The sequence below is a fragment of the Pocillopora damicornis genome, chromosome 8 (assembly GCF_964200805.1).
Source record: "Pocillopora damicornis chromosome 8, jaPocDami1.2, whole genome shotgun sequence".
NCBI lineage: Eukaryota > Metazoa > Cnidaria > Anthozoa > Scleractinia > Pocilloporidae > Pocillopora > Pocillopora damicornis.
The window spans coordinates 18298092-18316191 of NC_142677.1; the positions used below are offsets into that span (position 1 = coordinate 18298092).

The following is an 18100-nucleotide window of genomic DNA, read 5'->3' on the forward strand; positions in this document are numbered from 1 at the left end:
GGAATTCAATTAATCGGATATGAATAATATTCAGTATAAACACTGGTATGACCAAACTGTGTTCTCGATATGTCTCAGGGATGAAGTTGCCTTTTCATTAGTACTCAAATATCTTTAATCAGTGCTACAACTACCGATAAAAAAGCATGCAATTTACAGATTGTAACAAATCTTGGTATTATCGCTTAATGAAATAATCTCTACACGGCTGTGCTCTTTTTCTAGCTTAAACTGTTTTTGGCTACAGCCATTAACTATCAATGATTATGGGTAGACTCTTCATTTCATTGCTGAAAACAATCTTACAAATCAACACCTTAAGCAAAACGTTTCAATAAAAAAAGAGAGCGGTGTGAAGAGGTAAATATCAATTTGAGCATAAATGACTTTGCTTGCAAAACAAGAGAAGTTTTCAACTTGCAACAAAACCAGTCATAAACTATCCCATCGCAAAGCAAAGTGACCTTCACTCAATGAAAAATCCACACGGCTATGATTAACAGAGCATACATTGCCGTGAGCATGGAGAGAGAATTTCCTCCACTTTTGGGATTCGGGCCACCTCTGCTCACGTGCTTATCACATGTATCCTGTTTACTCTCACTCAAACATAGGGCGTGATCCATCACGTGAAAGACATACGGCTGTTCCACTACTCCATGGAATAAGTAAGCACCAGGTCCGTCTGCGAAAACCCCTGGAAATACGACAAGACAAATTACAACTACTCTCTATAACCTGTTTAGTAGTTGAGGAGTTGAAAACTGTTACCCCTAAGTTCATACGTAATCTGTGCTAGTTTCCTTTTTTCGGTAGGCCGGATCGCTTAATTAACTCGAGAAATTTCGCAAAAAAGAGATCGTCACTAATTGGTTAAATCCTCACGTTTTGACATTTATCTGAGGTTGAGTCCGTTCTGCCTCAACTTCGAGAGGGAAAAAGAGATCATGACTTACCAAGTTTAAAAAGGCACATGACTACGAGGCGACTTCAGACTAGTTTAGTTAGTTATTTTTTCGGCATTTCATGTGTTTAACCAAGAAGTGACGAAAGTAGATTGACTGCTCGCTTCTAAATTTCAATCTTTCTCAAACGATGTCATATCAAGAGTAGGACTCATTCTTCAAGCAGATCAGAAATGCCGGAAAAAAACGCAAAATTTTGAAACTTTGAAAACCTTTGTAAATCTAAAAAGAAAAACACTACGAAAACATTAGGACACGGTGATGTAGGGATAGGCATATTTTTCAACAGAAAAAAAATTTGGTGTCAATTGAACTTTTCAGGCAACTTTCTACGACGCGTACTATGACTTACATGTACCAGGAGAGGGGAAAAAGTGGGCTAAGGTGTTACTTTAACCCTACGACTCCCATGAGTGACCAAGACAGAATTTCTCCTAACAATATCAGTGCAATATCAAGCAAGCAAGTGATGAGAATAGAGAAAAGCATCAATCACGTGACTATTAGTGGATCCAATATCAATACTGAATTCTTCAAAAAAAACCATCATAATCAGACAGTAAGGAGAATCACTAGTGAGATCTTGGAGTGAGAGAGCTAAGGAGAGGTTTAAGCTTGATCGTTTCTTGCCAACTCTAATTCTTACCAACATCTTCGGATGCATGACTTTCATAATCAAGGAGGACGGTAGCTTGCTGAAGGAAGTCTTTAGCTTTTGTGTCTACACCGCGCAAGTCTGGGCGGGAACCATTCAATCCACCGGGACCGTCGAAATACCCAAGGGAGGTATATGTCTTACCGAAGGTATCATTGGCTACTTTACCGTCTACCTGTACCTGTACACCCAGCACAGGGTTCCCACGCTTTGTATAGCCACCGATTGTGAAGACGTGAGAGTGATCAGCGGTCACTGTTATCAGGGTGTCTTCTAAAAGAAGCAATTTTCGAAACAAGAGCGAAATAAAACAAAACCACTGTATTCTTGGATTTGAACTGGGTTCAATGAAAAAGGCAGACTTTCTACTTCATGATTGTTAGAGGGTTTTCTGTTCAAGTCTCTCTAGATATAAAAAACTCTCATGATAAGAAGTAACACTTGACCTAAATTTCTATGAGCCACATAACAGCATTGTTGTTCATGCTACCACAAAATTGCTGAAAATTTATACTATGTGTCTGTCTCAGGCTAATAAGAGATCATAGTTAATAACAAAGCAAAGTGAGCTTAGAATTCTGCAGATTCACCTGTCTTCACAATATCCTTCGCTTTTTGAACCGCTTTGTTGAATGCAACGGATTCATGAAGTGCATTATAGGCTGAGCCATCATGGTGTGCATGATCAATGCGCCCCCCTGTAGATAGAAAAGAGAACACGATAACTGAGCTTGATGCAAATTTTTGTCTAAAACAGGGAAGTGAAATAAAGGCACTCTATCGTAAACAAGGTCAGGTTTTTAAGCAACCTTGTTTCCAGTTTACACGTGATTTCTCGCATGCGTTCAGGATATAGGGTGGTTTAGATCAATTTATTGTCGATTTTTAAGGCCGAGAAATCTACGTTTATGCAATGAGAAATGTATACCTTCGACTAAAAGAAAGTATCCCTTGGGGTTCTTTTGTAGTATTTTGATGGCTTTTTCAGTCATCTCTGCAATTGACGGCTCTCCAGGTGTACTGGAGGCGGTTCGATCTGATTCGTACTGCATGTGAGAAGGCTCAAAGAGTCCTGTAACAAAGACGAAAGAATAAACCTTTTCTTTATGCTAATCTTACTATTTTACCACTAGGATTGAGGTGCATTACCTCGTGAGTATTTTTGGAAAAAAAAAAAAAAAAAAAAGAAAAAAAGGTTATTGATAATAAATAACTTAACGAAAAATATAACACACAGTATCCACATAAGCGCCACTTCTAAATGTACCATTTCCCTCAACAATTTTCGCCCCAATTCTTATAACCTTCAAATTGTTCTATTTGGTTTTCTGTTGGGAGAAAGCTTATGTATAACTGCGGGTCAAAGTGTATTTTGATGACGTTTTTTTTTTGATAGTACTAGTGATACGACCAAAAGGGCATGTCTAGAAAAAAGGATTCAGAAGACGTACCTAACACGCGATTAACCTTATTCGCGTCAATCTTGTCGAAGGCGGTTTTGTTCCAAACGTACTGTGAGTCGGGATATTTCTCCAGCCACTGTTTAATCAGATCTTTGTTATCCTGCCTGTCTCCTTTCTTTTCCGGATACTCTGGGTCTGACTGGTTTTTGTGCATAAATTCCCGCCGTCCCCCAGCGAAGACAACCTCTATACCATTACCGTGAGGATACTCGACAAGCTGCGTTGCTTGAGAAAGCATACAACAACAAAAAATGATTTAATTGTGAAAAACTAGAGATGTGTATTATGTGTGGAATAAAGAATACTTAAAGGTTTTCTGTGAGAATTTGAGCCTCAGATCTCTCAGTTTCGCGACTTCACCACACTGAACAAGAACGTGGACCTCAAGCACCTTCAGGAGGGACAAAACCGCCACGTCTTATTCATTTTCAATCTTTCCCCAAGGGAAAAAACGCAGTGACCGTGACGGATCATTCGCACGGTTAATAGTACCTCGCTGTAGACTTTGGCGACTTTCCTATCTTACACCCCACCAAACGCATTTAAATCTACAACAAATCAACAGAACAAATGTCAACCATAGCATTGCATCCCAAAAATTGAACCGCTTCATAACGAAACGAAGCCGTCAAAGAAGCTTAATTGCTTTGAAAATGGAACCTTTCAAGACAACGCCGGGCGTGTGCGCAGTGGCAACAGCAGGCACTGTCCTTAATAAATAGTTGACGTCACTGCTGGTCGTATTTTATTTCCTACCTAGGTATGCTGGCCTTACAAGACTGGTCTTTTTGATATGGTCTCCCTTAAAAGCAACTTAAATACAATCTCATTTATTTACCGATATCTTTGCATGTGGTTCCATCATCCTTTGATTTGATGTCTTTGTCACTTTCCCAATCTCTATTAACTGAGTGCGCGTAAGAACTCGCGGGAGTCGCGTGAGTGGCTCGTGTGGTGGTAACGATTCCCGTGGACATCCCAGCTCTCTCGGCGAGCGTCAGGATCGACACAACTTTACTTTTCTCAGTCATAGTTTTACAGTAGCTTTTTCTCACAGATTCGTCTACACCGAGAACTCCTGATAGAGAATCGGAGAGAGGAAGATAAAAATGTTGAAAGAAATTACTATTTTGATTATGGATGAGGTCATATCAAACAAGTGGAACAAAGGCCAGCTATGCATCCCCACACAATATTCAAAGCTAAATTCAAAACATGCACAAACTTAAAGATATTTGTGGTTTTAGCCTACAGATTTAGGTAGACGCTTCCTGAATGTACCATTTTAACCCTTTACACCCTAACATCAGTATGAATATTCTCCATACTACTCCCAAGACATTTCCTAAGGTTCTGACAAGGAGAATTTGTTCAACAATCAAGTTCCTCTAGTTGGTGATCATTTCCTTTATTCTCATGACCTTAATGTTTAATTCAAGGGAGTTATTGCCAGGAGAAATTAGATGTGAGTCACTTTCAACACTAATCAGTGCGGGAGACACAGTGGCCTAATAGTTAGAGCGCTGGACCTCAGATCGAGAGGTCTGGGTCCAAGACCTGGCCGGGTCAATGTGTTATGTTCTTAAGGCAAAACACTATTCTCACAGTGATTTTTTCCACCCAGGAGTATAAAGCGGCACCGTCGAATTGTCTGGGAAGCCTGATGAAATGCGGGGGGGTTGACCTTGCAATGGACTAGCATCCCACCCAAGGGGAGGGGTATACTCCTAGTCGCTTCGTGCTAAGGAAAACGGGATAAGCTCCGGCTGGGGGGGCCACTTAACTTTACCTTTATACTTATCAGTGGGTGATCCACTTTCACATGATCATAAATAACTCAAATAAAAATCATAAAGGGGTATATTCGTTGTTGTGTTTTTGTGTTTCCGAGTCTTTCTCATGCGCACCTTGAGCAATGTAAGTTGCTTTCTCTAAACGTTTGGACCCCTCTGAGAAGAAATTCCTAACAGTTTTACAACAGCATTGCTCCTTGGTTACAACGCTGTTAATTCAAACTATTTACTTTAATCGCAACCTCTATAAGAAGTAAAAGGCTAATTTTCCACGGTGGGCAATTAGTTTTTCTCAGGGTGAAGGGTAAGCTCCGATGCATACAAGACTGACTGACGCTTATCCCAATGTCTCTGCACGCCGCTCTTCAGAGTATTACCACTCCTTCTGAATAAAAAGACTCTTCTATTACAGGTTCCTTCGACCGAATTCGTCTGTTATTCCCAACTAATTACCATTTACCACTGCGTTACCCATTTGCACGGATCCTACGGGAAAGGAGCATTATAAGGGGATAAAAAGAATAGCCTAGGAACACAACACAATAAGCTTGACCAGAGCTCGAACTTGGACCTTTGCCATCTGTGGTCCAGCATGCCTATCCAACATGGGTAGAGTATCTTCTACCTCTGCTCCATGTCGCTTGGTTTGTTCCATCATCAGATTTGGTCACCTACCTTCGTCTGTCTTTACGCCGTTCAGAAAAGCTGTAGCAGAACTTGCGGAGTCTGTTCCCTGCATGTCAACGGTATATGTCTTTGCCAGAGCTGACCAGGGAAACACCTCCCAGCTCAAAACATTTTCCTCCCCATACTTCATATTCTTCTGCTGCCCGTCGAAGATGCGTGCAGCGGTGATGGTGCTGATGCCCATTCCATCGCCCAAAAACAGAACTGCGCTCTTGGCAGTGTTTGTGTTCGGTTTCACCTTGAGATTGTCCTTAATAAGCTTGACACCTTCTTTATACCAGGGATTGTTGTCTTGATTTGCAAAAATATCACCGTTTACGCCTCAATAAAATAACAAAAAACAATGAACATTACATTATGCATTGCGTACCTATCTTCTTAAGAAGCCCATATCCGTTGATAAAACAGATCCTTGACACTCTTATGATTTGTTGTTTATTTTTACTATAATTTCCCGCGCAAACAATGGCCAATCAGAACGCTATCGACTTATTATCGAGTACTATATGAGAATAAAACAGGTTTCCACAGTTTATAGACCCGCACGATAGAGAACCCTAAAAGATTATTTTGGAATTTTTTTAAAAAACAGGTCTCCAATGAACGAATCGATTAAAGTCTTACTCACTGGCTGGAGAGAGCTAAACATCAAATGATGTAGGAACTTATCAGCGACTTTTCCATGACTGACTCGTTGACATAGACGCTTTCCCATGCAAAGTTTTTACTTGATATTCATAACATTAGTAAACAAACTGCGGCTCGTTTTCGGTTCGGAAATTTATGCACGAGTAAGTTACAAAACCTTTGAACTCTAATGATTTGGTTGGTAATCCTCCCTTCCGGCTTTAACAGGTTGCTTCTAACTTAGTTAAGATAATTTGAAGACTTTTGCTGGATGATGTGTTGAAATCGCGAGTACAAGTTATATGTTAAAAACCCATCTTAGGCCTCTCCGAGTAAAAGGGTTCAGTTAAATTATGTCTACCATAGTCAATGCCTTTTATTTATACAATTTTACTTCTTCATTATTCGGCTGGCTTAACACGAGTGAGTATGATGAAGCAAGTCATGTGTTATTGGCCTCCGAGGCTGGAAAGATGGGCTTATCTTGCACATTCGAGATTTCTCGCCTCTTTCCCGCAAAGCAAAACTCTGTGTTTTAATCTTTTCAGAGGTCAGTATCCATATTGGTAAATCCTTGTAACCACAATAGAATTTTTTTTTGGCGTTTTTAAGGTCCGAGAGGAGGTCGGTGTTCATGACAACGTTTTTCTGAGTCACTAATTCACATGCATCATGCCACCGTCGCCCCACTCTCTGTTCACGTGAAACAGAGGGCGATGTATACGGAAATTAGTCCTGTTTTTTTTATTAGAAAGCTTGTGGTATAATTGTTTACCGATCCAACTTCAAGTTGTTTTGCATAATGAGGACGTCGTTAACCTAAAGGAGTCGTAAAGTGGTCTAGACTTCGTTGTAGTATTCTAGATTGAACTCAACTTCATGTCCGTAAAATGCTGTGTAATAAATAAGCACTAATCAATAAGGATGTTGATCGTTTCACGGGAATTAATTGAGAGCCCTTGCAATAACAATGTGTAAAACAAATTGATCATATCCTTGTCGTTGGCTGTTGAATTCCAAACCTTCAAACAAATTTACTTTTGATATCTTACGTCGATCACTACTGTTTATATTACAAGCTGACGTGGGTTGTAAACGATAGGCGCGATAAACTAATACAAAATACTTGACTCTCTGTTTGTTGCGTAGTAACTTCACCTGCGGGATATCATTTCAGATCCAGAGTGAAGTCCGCATCAAGCTAATAATATATGGTGCTCGGGAATAATAATAATAGATTTGAAATAAGAGAACAAAATTATTTCCGTCGAGGATTATACCATTTTTATACCAGAGCATTCCGTTGGACAAATAGATCACATCCTTTTTAGCATAAACAGGCGAGATCTGCCTACGTGCGCCCTTCGAAGACTAGTGTACTTGCCTAACTCCTATAAAACGCTTATTTCAATTGATATATCGCTTAAAAACAACCAAAAATCATCAAAATCAGTGATGAAAAACTTTTCCTTTTTTCCATCTAGATTTTCTCAGGCTTAAAGCCAAGTTAAAGTTGATCGAAGATCAATTCTAGTACCGTAATAAAATCACGACTGGAACAAATTTGTTGTCGTGGTTCCACAGGCTGCAACAGACGTGCATCCGAATCAAATCACGCTGTCCTACCTTGAACTGTTGTTAATTTTGATCCGTTTTCGTCAGACGTCAAAATAAAAATTATAGCCACGACGAGAAGCACTCCTGAGGAAACTTTCATCTTAAGTTCCGAGATTGGCGTCCCTTTATACTTTTGATTTATTCGATCTGATCTCTCTCTCTCAATTATGTTCTTTTAAAGCACAAACAGGTGTCATTGTTGCGCAACGCGAAAATGTGCACGTGTTTTAAAGAATTGTTCAGTCGGCGAAAAATGTTTACTACAATGAGTGACCAAGACAGAATTTCACGTTACTATATCTATACAATATCTTGCAGAAAAGTGATGAGAATAAAGAAAAATATCAATTTCTGGATTACTAATACCAAATTCTTCAAACTAGCATAACGCATTACGGAATCGCGCCCATTGAAAAGCGTCGCCCGAGAAAAGTGGGGTACCCATGATGCTTTGCGGGCGCAATGACCTTGGAATGAGGTTGCAAACGCTCACCGCCAACTTCGGTCGCTTTAGATCTGAATTGACAAATTCCCAAACGGGAGTTGTAAAATTTCGCTTTGCGTCCGTTTAGAGACAATGGAGATACAATTGGAGCAATTAGCATTGTTTCAAAGTGACCAAATGCTCTTTTCGTCGGTAAAGAGCGAGGGCCGCGTTTGCATATCAAAAGAGCGTGAAGTGTTCATCCGTAAGCTTATGAGCGTGAGCGTGCACCTACGTGGAGCGGGAATCTACAACGTATACTTAAGCTTTTCGAAAAGTAATTAGACTACCGACGTGTTATCTGAAACTGACGGCAATAACGGGCCAAAAAGGAAGGTAAAATTCCGCACAGCCCCACACTACATTATACGTTCAGTTCTTGGATAGAGTGACAAAAACAATACTTTACCATTGGGAAAACAGATTTGTTTTACGATAGTATGGGGCAGTACGGAAATTTTACTAAAAGGAATATTTCTGTGATGTTTTGCTTTCTTGGCGAAGTTGATGGTCGAACCTCGCAAATCTGCCGCATTTGAGTCTTAACACAAATTGAAAACCCGGCATTTGAAAGGTAATTTAATTTTACATCTGACCGATTTTTAAACAATATAACCTAATCAAGATAACGCCACTAATTACGTCTATTCTTCTTCGATGAAAAGCGCTACGTTTTGGTTGTCTGCACAAGAAACAATACTTTCGAACACTGCGTACACGGGGATTACATGATTGACAGTCGGATTGACAGGCCTGCGTGAAGTTACGCATGCTCTCTTTCTCTTTTCTAGCTTATTTGCATTTTCCCGTGCGACGTTTTTCAATGGGCGCGATTCTGTAATGGAGAATCGTTTGGCAGACAGTAAAGAGCATTACTAGTGACATGGAAACAAATTAGTCAGAAATTAATATTCTGATGGCACTTTGAAGAGATTCGCGCGGCATCATGAACATTTCGAGCGTTTCGCGGGAAAATTAAATCAATCTCGGTCGGTCAGTCTAATGTTAAACCTTTTTTTTTTTTTAGTATTTGTTGTAATTTTTAATTTAAAATATATTTACAATCATCGATTTTTCTTTGTGATTAGTTGTGCAACTAGGTTAGTTTACCCATTCCTCGGGATATTGTCCTGCTGCATTATGATGAGGATACATTTCAACACATCTATGACCACATCTAAAAGGTGGTTTTTTTGTGGCTTTTCGTGTCTGGCGTAGCATAGGTTCTTTTTGTGGAAACCTTAGTTTTAGGGTACACATGTTAAGATTATATGAAGATGCGTACACTAGAAGACTGACTGACTCCTCATCAGAATGCATATCCTAGAAGACTGACTGACTCATCCAGATCATCATCTTTATGAACGATCTTAAATATGTAATTGAGAAGAGCACTCCGTCCACTTACGCTGACGACACTCAAATCTCTCACGCTGACAATAAACTCTCCAAAGTTGAAGAAACAATTAACAATGATCTTATTGCGCGAAATGGTATGAAGAGGAACAGTTCAAAATACCAGGCGATAGTGCTAGGAAGAAAACAAAGGAACTCATGAGCTAGCGTTCACGTGTGACGAATCACAACTTCCAATATCCCACACAACGGAACTTCTTGGCGCAACAATTGATGAAAAATTAAATTTCAAAAAGCATACCGCTAAAAATATGTAGAAAAGTCAGTCAATAGATCGCTGTATCAAAAATGATGCAGAAAATATTGCCTTTTGAGACCATAAGGGATCTTTATAAAGCTTTCATTCTACCATACTTTAATTACTGTTCCGAAACGTGACACTTCTGTAATAAGAAGTCCGCTGACAAGTTAGAGATGGTGGACAAACGAGCGCTCAGTTTTGTTTTCAGAGATAAGTCCTCGCCTCATGAAGACCTTTGTAAGCGTATCGGTCTCTTAAGTCTTCGTGAACAACGATTAACGAAAATATTGTCCACTGTTTTTGAGATATTAGCCAGTGATGCAGGACCTGCAAGCTTACGTGATCTCATAACAGTAAGGCGCTCCACTTACAACCTCAGGAGGAACCACAATACTTTGACCTTCCAAAAGTAAAATCAACCACTTTCGGCTTAAGATAATGGAGATACGCTGCATCGAATTTGTGGAACACTATACCCGACGAGTCTCGGAAGATTCCAACATACACTGCTTTAAAAAAAAAAACTTAAAAACATTAAATCTCATGGGACTCTGACTGCGGTGTGAGTCGATTCTTAGTCAGTTTTTACCGTTTTTATAATTTTCATATTTATATATTTTTAACTTAGTTTGACAAAACATTGTTGAATTTTTATGTTTCAATATTAGTTAGTTTGTAATCTTAACTTCTCTTAAATTTATACACCTTCAAAAGGCTTTTTTTTTTTTCATTTTTCTGTTTCTTTTTTTAACGTGGCGTACCTGTAAACTAACTTTTTTGCTGAGCGCACCGACCACGTTAACCCTTTAACTTCCACGAGTGACCAAGAGAGAATTTCTCCTCACAAGGTCAATGCAATACTAAGCAGACAAGTGATGAGAAAGAAAAATAGCGATTAGAGGATAATTAGTTGATCCAATACTAAATTCTCTGAACTAACATAATAAGAATTGTATGGCTGACAGTAAGGAGAATGACAAATTTGATCTGGGAGTTAAAGGGCTAAATACATTGATTGATTGATTGATCCAGGATGCATATACTAAAAGACTGACTGACTCATCCAGGATATGTATATAAGAAAACTGACTGGCTCATGCAGGATGCGAATGTTAGAAGACTGACTGACTCGTGCAGGATACGTATATTAGAAGACTGATTGACCCATACGAAATAAACTTTTCACGATGAATGAGTGTAGTCATAATATCAATCAACTTTTGACAAAATCTCACTACTGCCATTATTATTTATGCATAGCATCACATCAAAAAAATGAAGAAAAACAGAACAATTTGTAGATTCTACTTGCACGCCTTTGCAAGTTGACAGTTTTAACCACAATCAACTCTCTGCTAACGTAAACGTAAGCGGATTGCTTAACATATGACGAGCTTTGCTCAAGAAAAGAATTCACACCAGGGATGCGTAAAATGATCCATAGGCTTGTCAAAGTAAAGCGAGAGGGTTCAATTAGCAAGTGAAAGTAAGGTGTTTGGCTTCGAGCGTGAAATTAATTGAAGTTAACAATTAAAATGTAAACAGGCGCGAGGATCCGCGCGGCTTGCGCGTTAGGAGTGCTACGTAAATTTAGGACTCTCTTGCACAATTTTCTCTTCAGAAATAACTACGCATTCATGGCGTGAATGGCAATTTTCATAATTGTAGAATGATTCAGCGATAAGAACAGCTTAGCTAAGCCGTAGTGTGTCATGGCATTTGAGGATAGCCTGGTTGTAGTGCGTGACATGACTATCAAGTAACAGTTGTTGCACCCAGCATGTTTTGTCCGTGATCTACAGATCTATTGGTTTGTGACGCAAAGAGCGATTATCTGTTCTGTCACGACAATACCAAAATGAAATTGTGTTAGCCAACTTATATTTCACTCTGATCAGACCTTTGACTCTAAGTCAGCATGGAGGCCGGTGAGCCGCTCGGTAAGGACCTTGTTTTCAAGAGAGATTTCGACTGCAGTATGTTCTGGAGATACAAGAGTATCATTTAACACTTGAAACTATTGGGTAGATATTTTGATAATACTTTTCTGGCGTCCATACTAAGGAGCTCTTTCAGTATAAAATATCATTTTAGTAAGTCCCAATTATCAGGTAAGCGCGGGAACTTATCCCGCGAAAATTCTGTGCGAAGGTACGAGTGTATTCGGCGGTATCTGCGAAAAGGGGCCATCGTTCTTTCCTTAAGGTAAGGTCTTAACTGTGTATTACTTCGCGAGGAAGAAATTCTACTCGCTGGCCTGTCCAATTTGGCTTTTAGGTAAGGTTTTATGCCTGATAATTTCTGTCTAGAGCTATATGATGACGCGCGATAAATCTCGCTGCTTAATAACCTTTGAGCGGAAAATGATAATGCACAAACCATTTAATCAGCAAAGCAAGGTTTACCTTTACTTCTGTGCTTTCGAAGCAATAGAAGGAAGTATTTCTGTGATAGTCAGGTGACAGATGCTTAAAATCACATGGTGTATAATCCAACTGTTGTTGGAAATCCCAGTATAGCAACACTAGTCACTCGCGTAGTTTTCTTTTCTTATCTTTATTCTAGTCGTCACACGCTTCGTATCGCGTCGATCTTAGCCTATATCTTTTTCAAAACCACAATCCTAAAGACCACCCTTGGTTTTGCGTTGCGAGGTTACACGGCTGACGTCACTTTTCCGACACTGTTGAAACCTAACATGAGCCAGATGAACTAATTACGGAATGAACCCTGACATCAGAGCTCAAATATTCCTTCCCTATAAGATGACGCACTCCTAGCAGGTTAGTGTGTTTTCTTACTAATCGTACTGTACTATTTCGCAGTTTCGAAAGCAGAATCCTAAAGATGCTCTCGTTCTTTTGTTATTTCTTACCCACTCTCTCGGGTAATCAGTCTTTAGTTCCCTGACTTATCTCCGTGAGGGAAGAACCTTCATTTTTTTATTTTTTTCCCGGTTTTGTCATTCGTATGTGAGTTGTTGTTTTCTGAAGGCAGAACCTTTTCTTTTTTTTTCACCTGGTTCTGTCTCTCTTGGGTAGTCAGTCCTGTTTGGGCTGTTGTTATCTGAAGGCAGAACCTTTCCTTTTTTTTTCCACCTGGTTCTGTCTCTCTTGGGTAGTCAGTCCTATTTGGGCTGTAGTTATCTGAAGGCTGAACCTTTCCCTTTTTTTCACCTGGTTCTATCTCTCTTGGGTAGTCAGTCCTATTTGGGCTGTAGTTATCTGAAGGCAGAACCTTTCCCTTTTTTTCACCTGGTTCTGTCTCTCTTGGGTAGTCAGTCCTATTTGGGCTGTTGTTATCTGAAGGCAGAACCTTTCCCTTTTTTCACCTGGTTCTGTCTCTCTTGGGTAGTCAGTCCTATTTGGGCTGTTGTTATCTGAAGGCAGAACCTTTCCTTTTTTTTCCACCTGGTTCTGTCTCTCTTGGGTAGTCAGTCCTATTTGGGCTGTTGTTATCTGAAGGCAGAACCTTTCCCTTTTTTCACCTGGTTCTGTCTCTCTTGGGTAGTCAGTCCTATTTGGGCTGTTGTTATCTGAAGGCAGAACCTTTCCCTTTTTTCACCTGGTTCTGTCTCTCTTGGGTAGTCAGTCCTATTTGGGCTGTTGTTATCTGAAGGCAGAACCTTTCCCTTTTTTCCACCTGGTTCTGTCTCTCTTGGGTAGTCAGTCCTATTTGGGCTGTTGTTATCTGAAGGCAGAACCTTTCTCTTTTTTTCACCTGGTTCTGTCTCTCTTGGGTAGTTAGTCCTATTTGGGCTGTTGTTATCTGAAGGCAGAACCTTTCCTTTTTTTTCCCACCTGGTTCTGTGTCTCTTGGGTAGTCAGTCCTATTTGGGCTGTTGTTATCTGAAGGCAGAACCTTTCCCTTTTTTTCACCTGGTTCTGTCTCTCTTGGGTAGTCAGTCCTATTTGGGCTGTAGTTATCTGAAGGCAGAACCTTTCCCTTTTTTTCACCTGGTTCTGTCTCTCTTGGGTAGTCAGTCCTATTTGGGCTGTTGTTATCTGAAGGCAGAACCTTTCCCTTTTTTTCACCTGGTTCTGTCTCTCTTGGGTAGTCAGTCCTATTTGGGCTGTAGTTATCTGAAGGCAGAACCTTTCCCTTTTTTTCACCTGGTTCTGTCTCTCTTGGGTAGTCAGTCCTATTTTGGCTGTTGTTATCTGAAGGCAGAACCTTTCCCTTTTTTTCACCTGGTTCTGTCTCTCTTGGGTAGTCAGTCCTATTTTGGCTGTTGTTATCTGAAGGCAGAACCTTTCCCTTTTTTCACCTGGTTCTGTCTCTCTTGGGTAGTCAGTTCTATTTCGACTGTTGTTATCTGAAGGCAAAATCGTGCCTTTTTTTATTTTGTCTTGTCTCTCCTTGGGAGTTGTTTCAATTTAGACTGTGTGTTTTCATCTTATGACAAACTAATTTTGAGTATGAATTGCGACATAATTGAATTTACTTGTCTTAATTTTTTTTCCTTTGCAGATTTCATTGAACGTTAACCGCGAAAAGTCGTGATGAAAAAGCAATGTTTGTTTTTCTAAAAAAAGATAATTTTCCTGTTGAGATGACTAACCAAATAAGTGCACGTTCCGTTGACTGGTAATTTTTACGTCGATGTTGTGTTTGCCTTGGTGGTGTCTGTCCTCAAATCCCGTGATGTTTCAATTAAAAATAAATAACGAGTTTAGGAATAAAATTAACAACGAGTAAAATACCTCTTCTCGTAACATATTAAATTGTATTTACATTTCCAACTCTTGCTTCAGACACGAGATGTAAAATCGGTCATAGATTGTAAAAGAGATTTGTGAGTAAAGAACTTTTTCTACTTGTCCTTTTTTATTTCCTCGCAGCCTTTTACAAGAGGTTCGCTGTGTTCGCAGTGGCGCGCCAGGAAACTCCAGCAGGAAAATTTTTTTAAAGATTTTACTCCTTTAACGATTTCTTTAAAGTATATTACTCCCTTAGCATTTAGCCAATTATATGGTTGCGGCGGAGGGTGCAAAAAAACTCCGTTATATATTTCTTTACAGGCCAATATTATCGGAAAAAAACCCAAACAAACAAACAAAATGAGGTCTGTTGCCCTGTGTGATCCATGAGTGTTCTCATCGCGGTTAGGGCTTGCTGTTGCTTGCGGTATTATTTTCCGGAGTGGACATACCATTACTACATTTTTGTTAGCGTTTAAAAATCGGAAATACATGGTTTTGGTAAAAAACTTCATCTTTTTCAACTCTTAACGACTGTCGAGTTGTGTGTATCAATAGAGTGGGTCAGCAAATTTGCATTCTATGTTGCGCAAGGGGCAAGAGAAAATGGTTGACTCCCCGCGAGTGAAGCTGACGCTCCAGGTCGATTTCGATCCATTATTATCCTTCGTAAACAAAATTTCGATCATGTAGTTAAATTATAAAATTTCTTTGGCTTACATTGAGCGCTTTAAAGTAAACTTGAGTTGTTAGTTCCACGCGAGGGTTTAACCTTGAAAAATGCAATCACGCGAGTGAAGCTGACATTAACGCGTGTCCCTATCTGGAAAACATTCGTATTGTGACAAGAAGGGTCTACTTTAAGGTTTTGGGTTACTCTCGCCATGCAATTTGGACGCCGAAAAGTGCCAAAAAAGTAATTACTGAAAATTCATCCGCAACACCTCGGTCGTTCTGTGGGCGCGAAGTCAGTTCTTCTCTTACAGTTAATAATTGCCAGGCGGATCTCAGATCCGCCGTAGCCTCATTTGCATAAATTCTTTTGGTGAGCAAAGCTCGTCATCGGCGGAAGAATAGAAATATACAGTCTAACGAACATCCGCTAATTAACTCTCCCTTAAGCCGGTATTTAGCCCATTTTCCATTCGAATAATTCTCGTTGGCGGACAGCTCTACTGACAGACACCTTTTTCAATTCCCCATAAACATACTGAAATCAAATTATCAATCCTTAGACGAATTTTTGAATGATCTAGCTTTGGATGACAGACGAAACTCTCGGGTCTACTTAGAGACCCACTGTTCTTGGAGCAAAATTAGGGTTGCCCTTAGGGATAACCCTGTCAGCCAGAGTGACAATTTGCCATGTAAACGTCTCAAGGTGGGGTAACCCGCCTAACCGGGGTCGCGTTCATGGCAAAAAGCTCAAAAGCTAAACACGTATGTTTTAAAACTTTGTACATTTCCAAGCCGTCTCATGGCAGAAATCACCAGAAACCGCAACGGACTCACAAGGAGTGCAAAATGTTCAAGTTTCGGAATATTTTGCGTTGTAAATCGACCATATTTCGTTTCCCAAACCATTCCTTGTAACGTATTAAGTCTACGATTCCTCGCGTAACCTAACACCGCGTAACACAACGCGTGACGCTTTCATGAATAAATACATACATGTCCGATCATTAATCTTTCGTCTTTCTCGAGATGTGAACTTGGAACGCGTGCGCTCAAACTCACTAATTGCAAGCGCAACAACAACCTTAAGAAACCTCACCCCAGCACCTCGGGGTTGTAAGACTGCATGTAAACGCATTTTCATTTTCGACCACGGCTAGGCGGGTTACCTCACCTACCTGGGGTCCTCTATCAGTTTCGCGTTGCGCGTCACGTCATCGGATCACGCGATTTTCTTTGAATGCGCGCTTTGGAACAAAATTAGATTCTAACAAGTGAAACGTAATGGTTGACTGCAACTGAACTCAACAATTTGGTTCAGACTTCTGCTCCGTGTTGTTCAACATAGGCGGAAATCAGTGTGATATCTGTATTTAACTAAAATTGATGCCCGTTAAGTGACCACCTGGATGCACTGACTACCCGAGACGGTCTCAGCTGTAGCCGGTACTACGTACTCTAATCTTAATCACCCATGGCATGATACCATAGGAAAATTTTGCGTCACGACTGAACTAGTGGCTAACAGCCACTGATTGATGGAAGCCACAGCTACAATCCATTTCTAGCCTGCCACACATGCAACTGAACGTATAAGTTGCCTTTAAGGGATGATAAAAAGAACACCAATGACAAAAGACAGCAAATTCGAAAATTGAGAATGAGAAATTTTCTTTTAATAGGTTTTGGAACATTTTCAACGGAAGTTTCTTTGTAGATTCCGGCGACTCTCGAGTCTCAATGATAAGCATCATTCCGCCATTTTATTTTTTGACAGGGATCTCGATTAGGTCTGCTACTATCAATTTTTGCTTAAGGTTCCTTCATAACCTATCCTCGAATTTGTAGTTAAAAATCAATAGTTTTAGGGATCTTCGTTGAAGACAGCAACATCACAACAAGTGGTATACAGAGAGGTCATTACAGTTGTTAGAGATTAATAGACGACAGTCATTCGTAAACGATCAAAATACTGATATAGCATCAGATTTAAGACATCAAAGGGATTTTGGGGAAACCGCGCAGCCAGAGGGATTCCCATATAATCCAAGACGCCAGTCTGCCCTAATATGCAGGTTCTGATGCTGCGGAATTCGAAAGCAATTGCAACCTCTAAAAAAAACTGAAAAGCTACAAACAAAGGGTTTTGTGGAGCAGACATAAGAAAAAAGTGACAGAGATAAAACATATTCATACGTCTCTTGTGTTACGACTCGATGAAAAAGTTTGCAATTCAAAAACTAAAGCCGTTGGAGGCTGAAATCTATATATCACAAGCTTATGATATTGCATCTTGCTGCGTTCAAATCGAGACTTACCTGCTAATACGCAAACCAAGGAAAAGAAACAGAACTTTACGTACAGGCAGTCAACAGCCATGGTTTTTAAATCACTGCACAACTCTGGTATCTATACAAGTCAAAAGTCAAAGCCAGGTACAGAACATGAAGCGAGGTATGAAATTTTGGTATGTAGCCGAATGAAGTGTTTATTTAACAACAGCGGGGGTCACGAAACCGAAATATTGAGTCACGTTGTCCGATTGTTCAAGTGACACTGGTCCTAATAAGGGCAAACGTCCGTAGCAGCAATGACTGCCTTCAAAACAGGCGTATTTAAGGTAAATTAAGACAAAATTCAGTCTAAAGTTCAGAACACACGACTTACTTTCTTTTGGATAAGAATCAGTTACTGCAAACAAAATACGTTAGAGGTATAAATTAACTATGACCTGTAACAAAGAGCATACGCCAACCGCAAGAGCAAATAAAATTATT

The 18100-nt window shown here is 39.9% G+C and overlaps 1 protein-coding gene across 2 annotated transcripts; it reads right to left on the reverse strand.

Annotated features, from left to right (window-relative positions):
- Window positions 1–97: 97 nt before the first annotated feature.
- On the reverse strand, window positions 98–17919 carry LOC113671823 (alkaline phosphatase). Of its 2 annotated transcripts, none has more exons than XM_027188082.2 (8): window positions 17642–17919; window positions 5552–5884; window positions 3922–4161; window positions 3072–3308; window positions 2549–2692; window positions 2211–2318; window positions 1612–1893; window positions 98–697 (listed from the first exon to the last, which is right to left on the reverse strand). In XM_027188082.2, the coding sequence occupies exons 1-8, from the start codon at window positions 17700–17702 to the stop codon at window positions 471–473; spliced, it is 1632 nt and encodes a 543-aa protein (XP_027043883.2). In that variant the 5' UTR covers window positions 17703–17919; the 3' UTR covers window positions 98–470. The 2 variants fall into 2 exon arrangements, with proteins under 2 accessions (XP_027043883.2, XP_027043882.2); XM_027188081.2 differs by lacking the exon at window positions 17642–17919 and adding an exon at window positions 7817–7986.
- Between the last annotated feature and the right edge of the window lie 181 nt (window positions 17920–18100).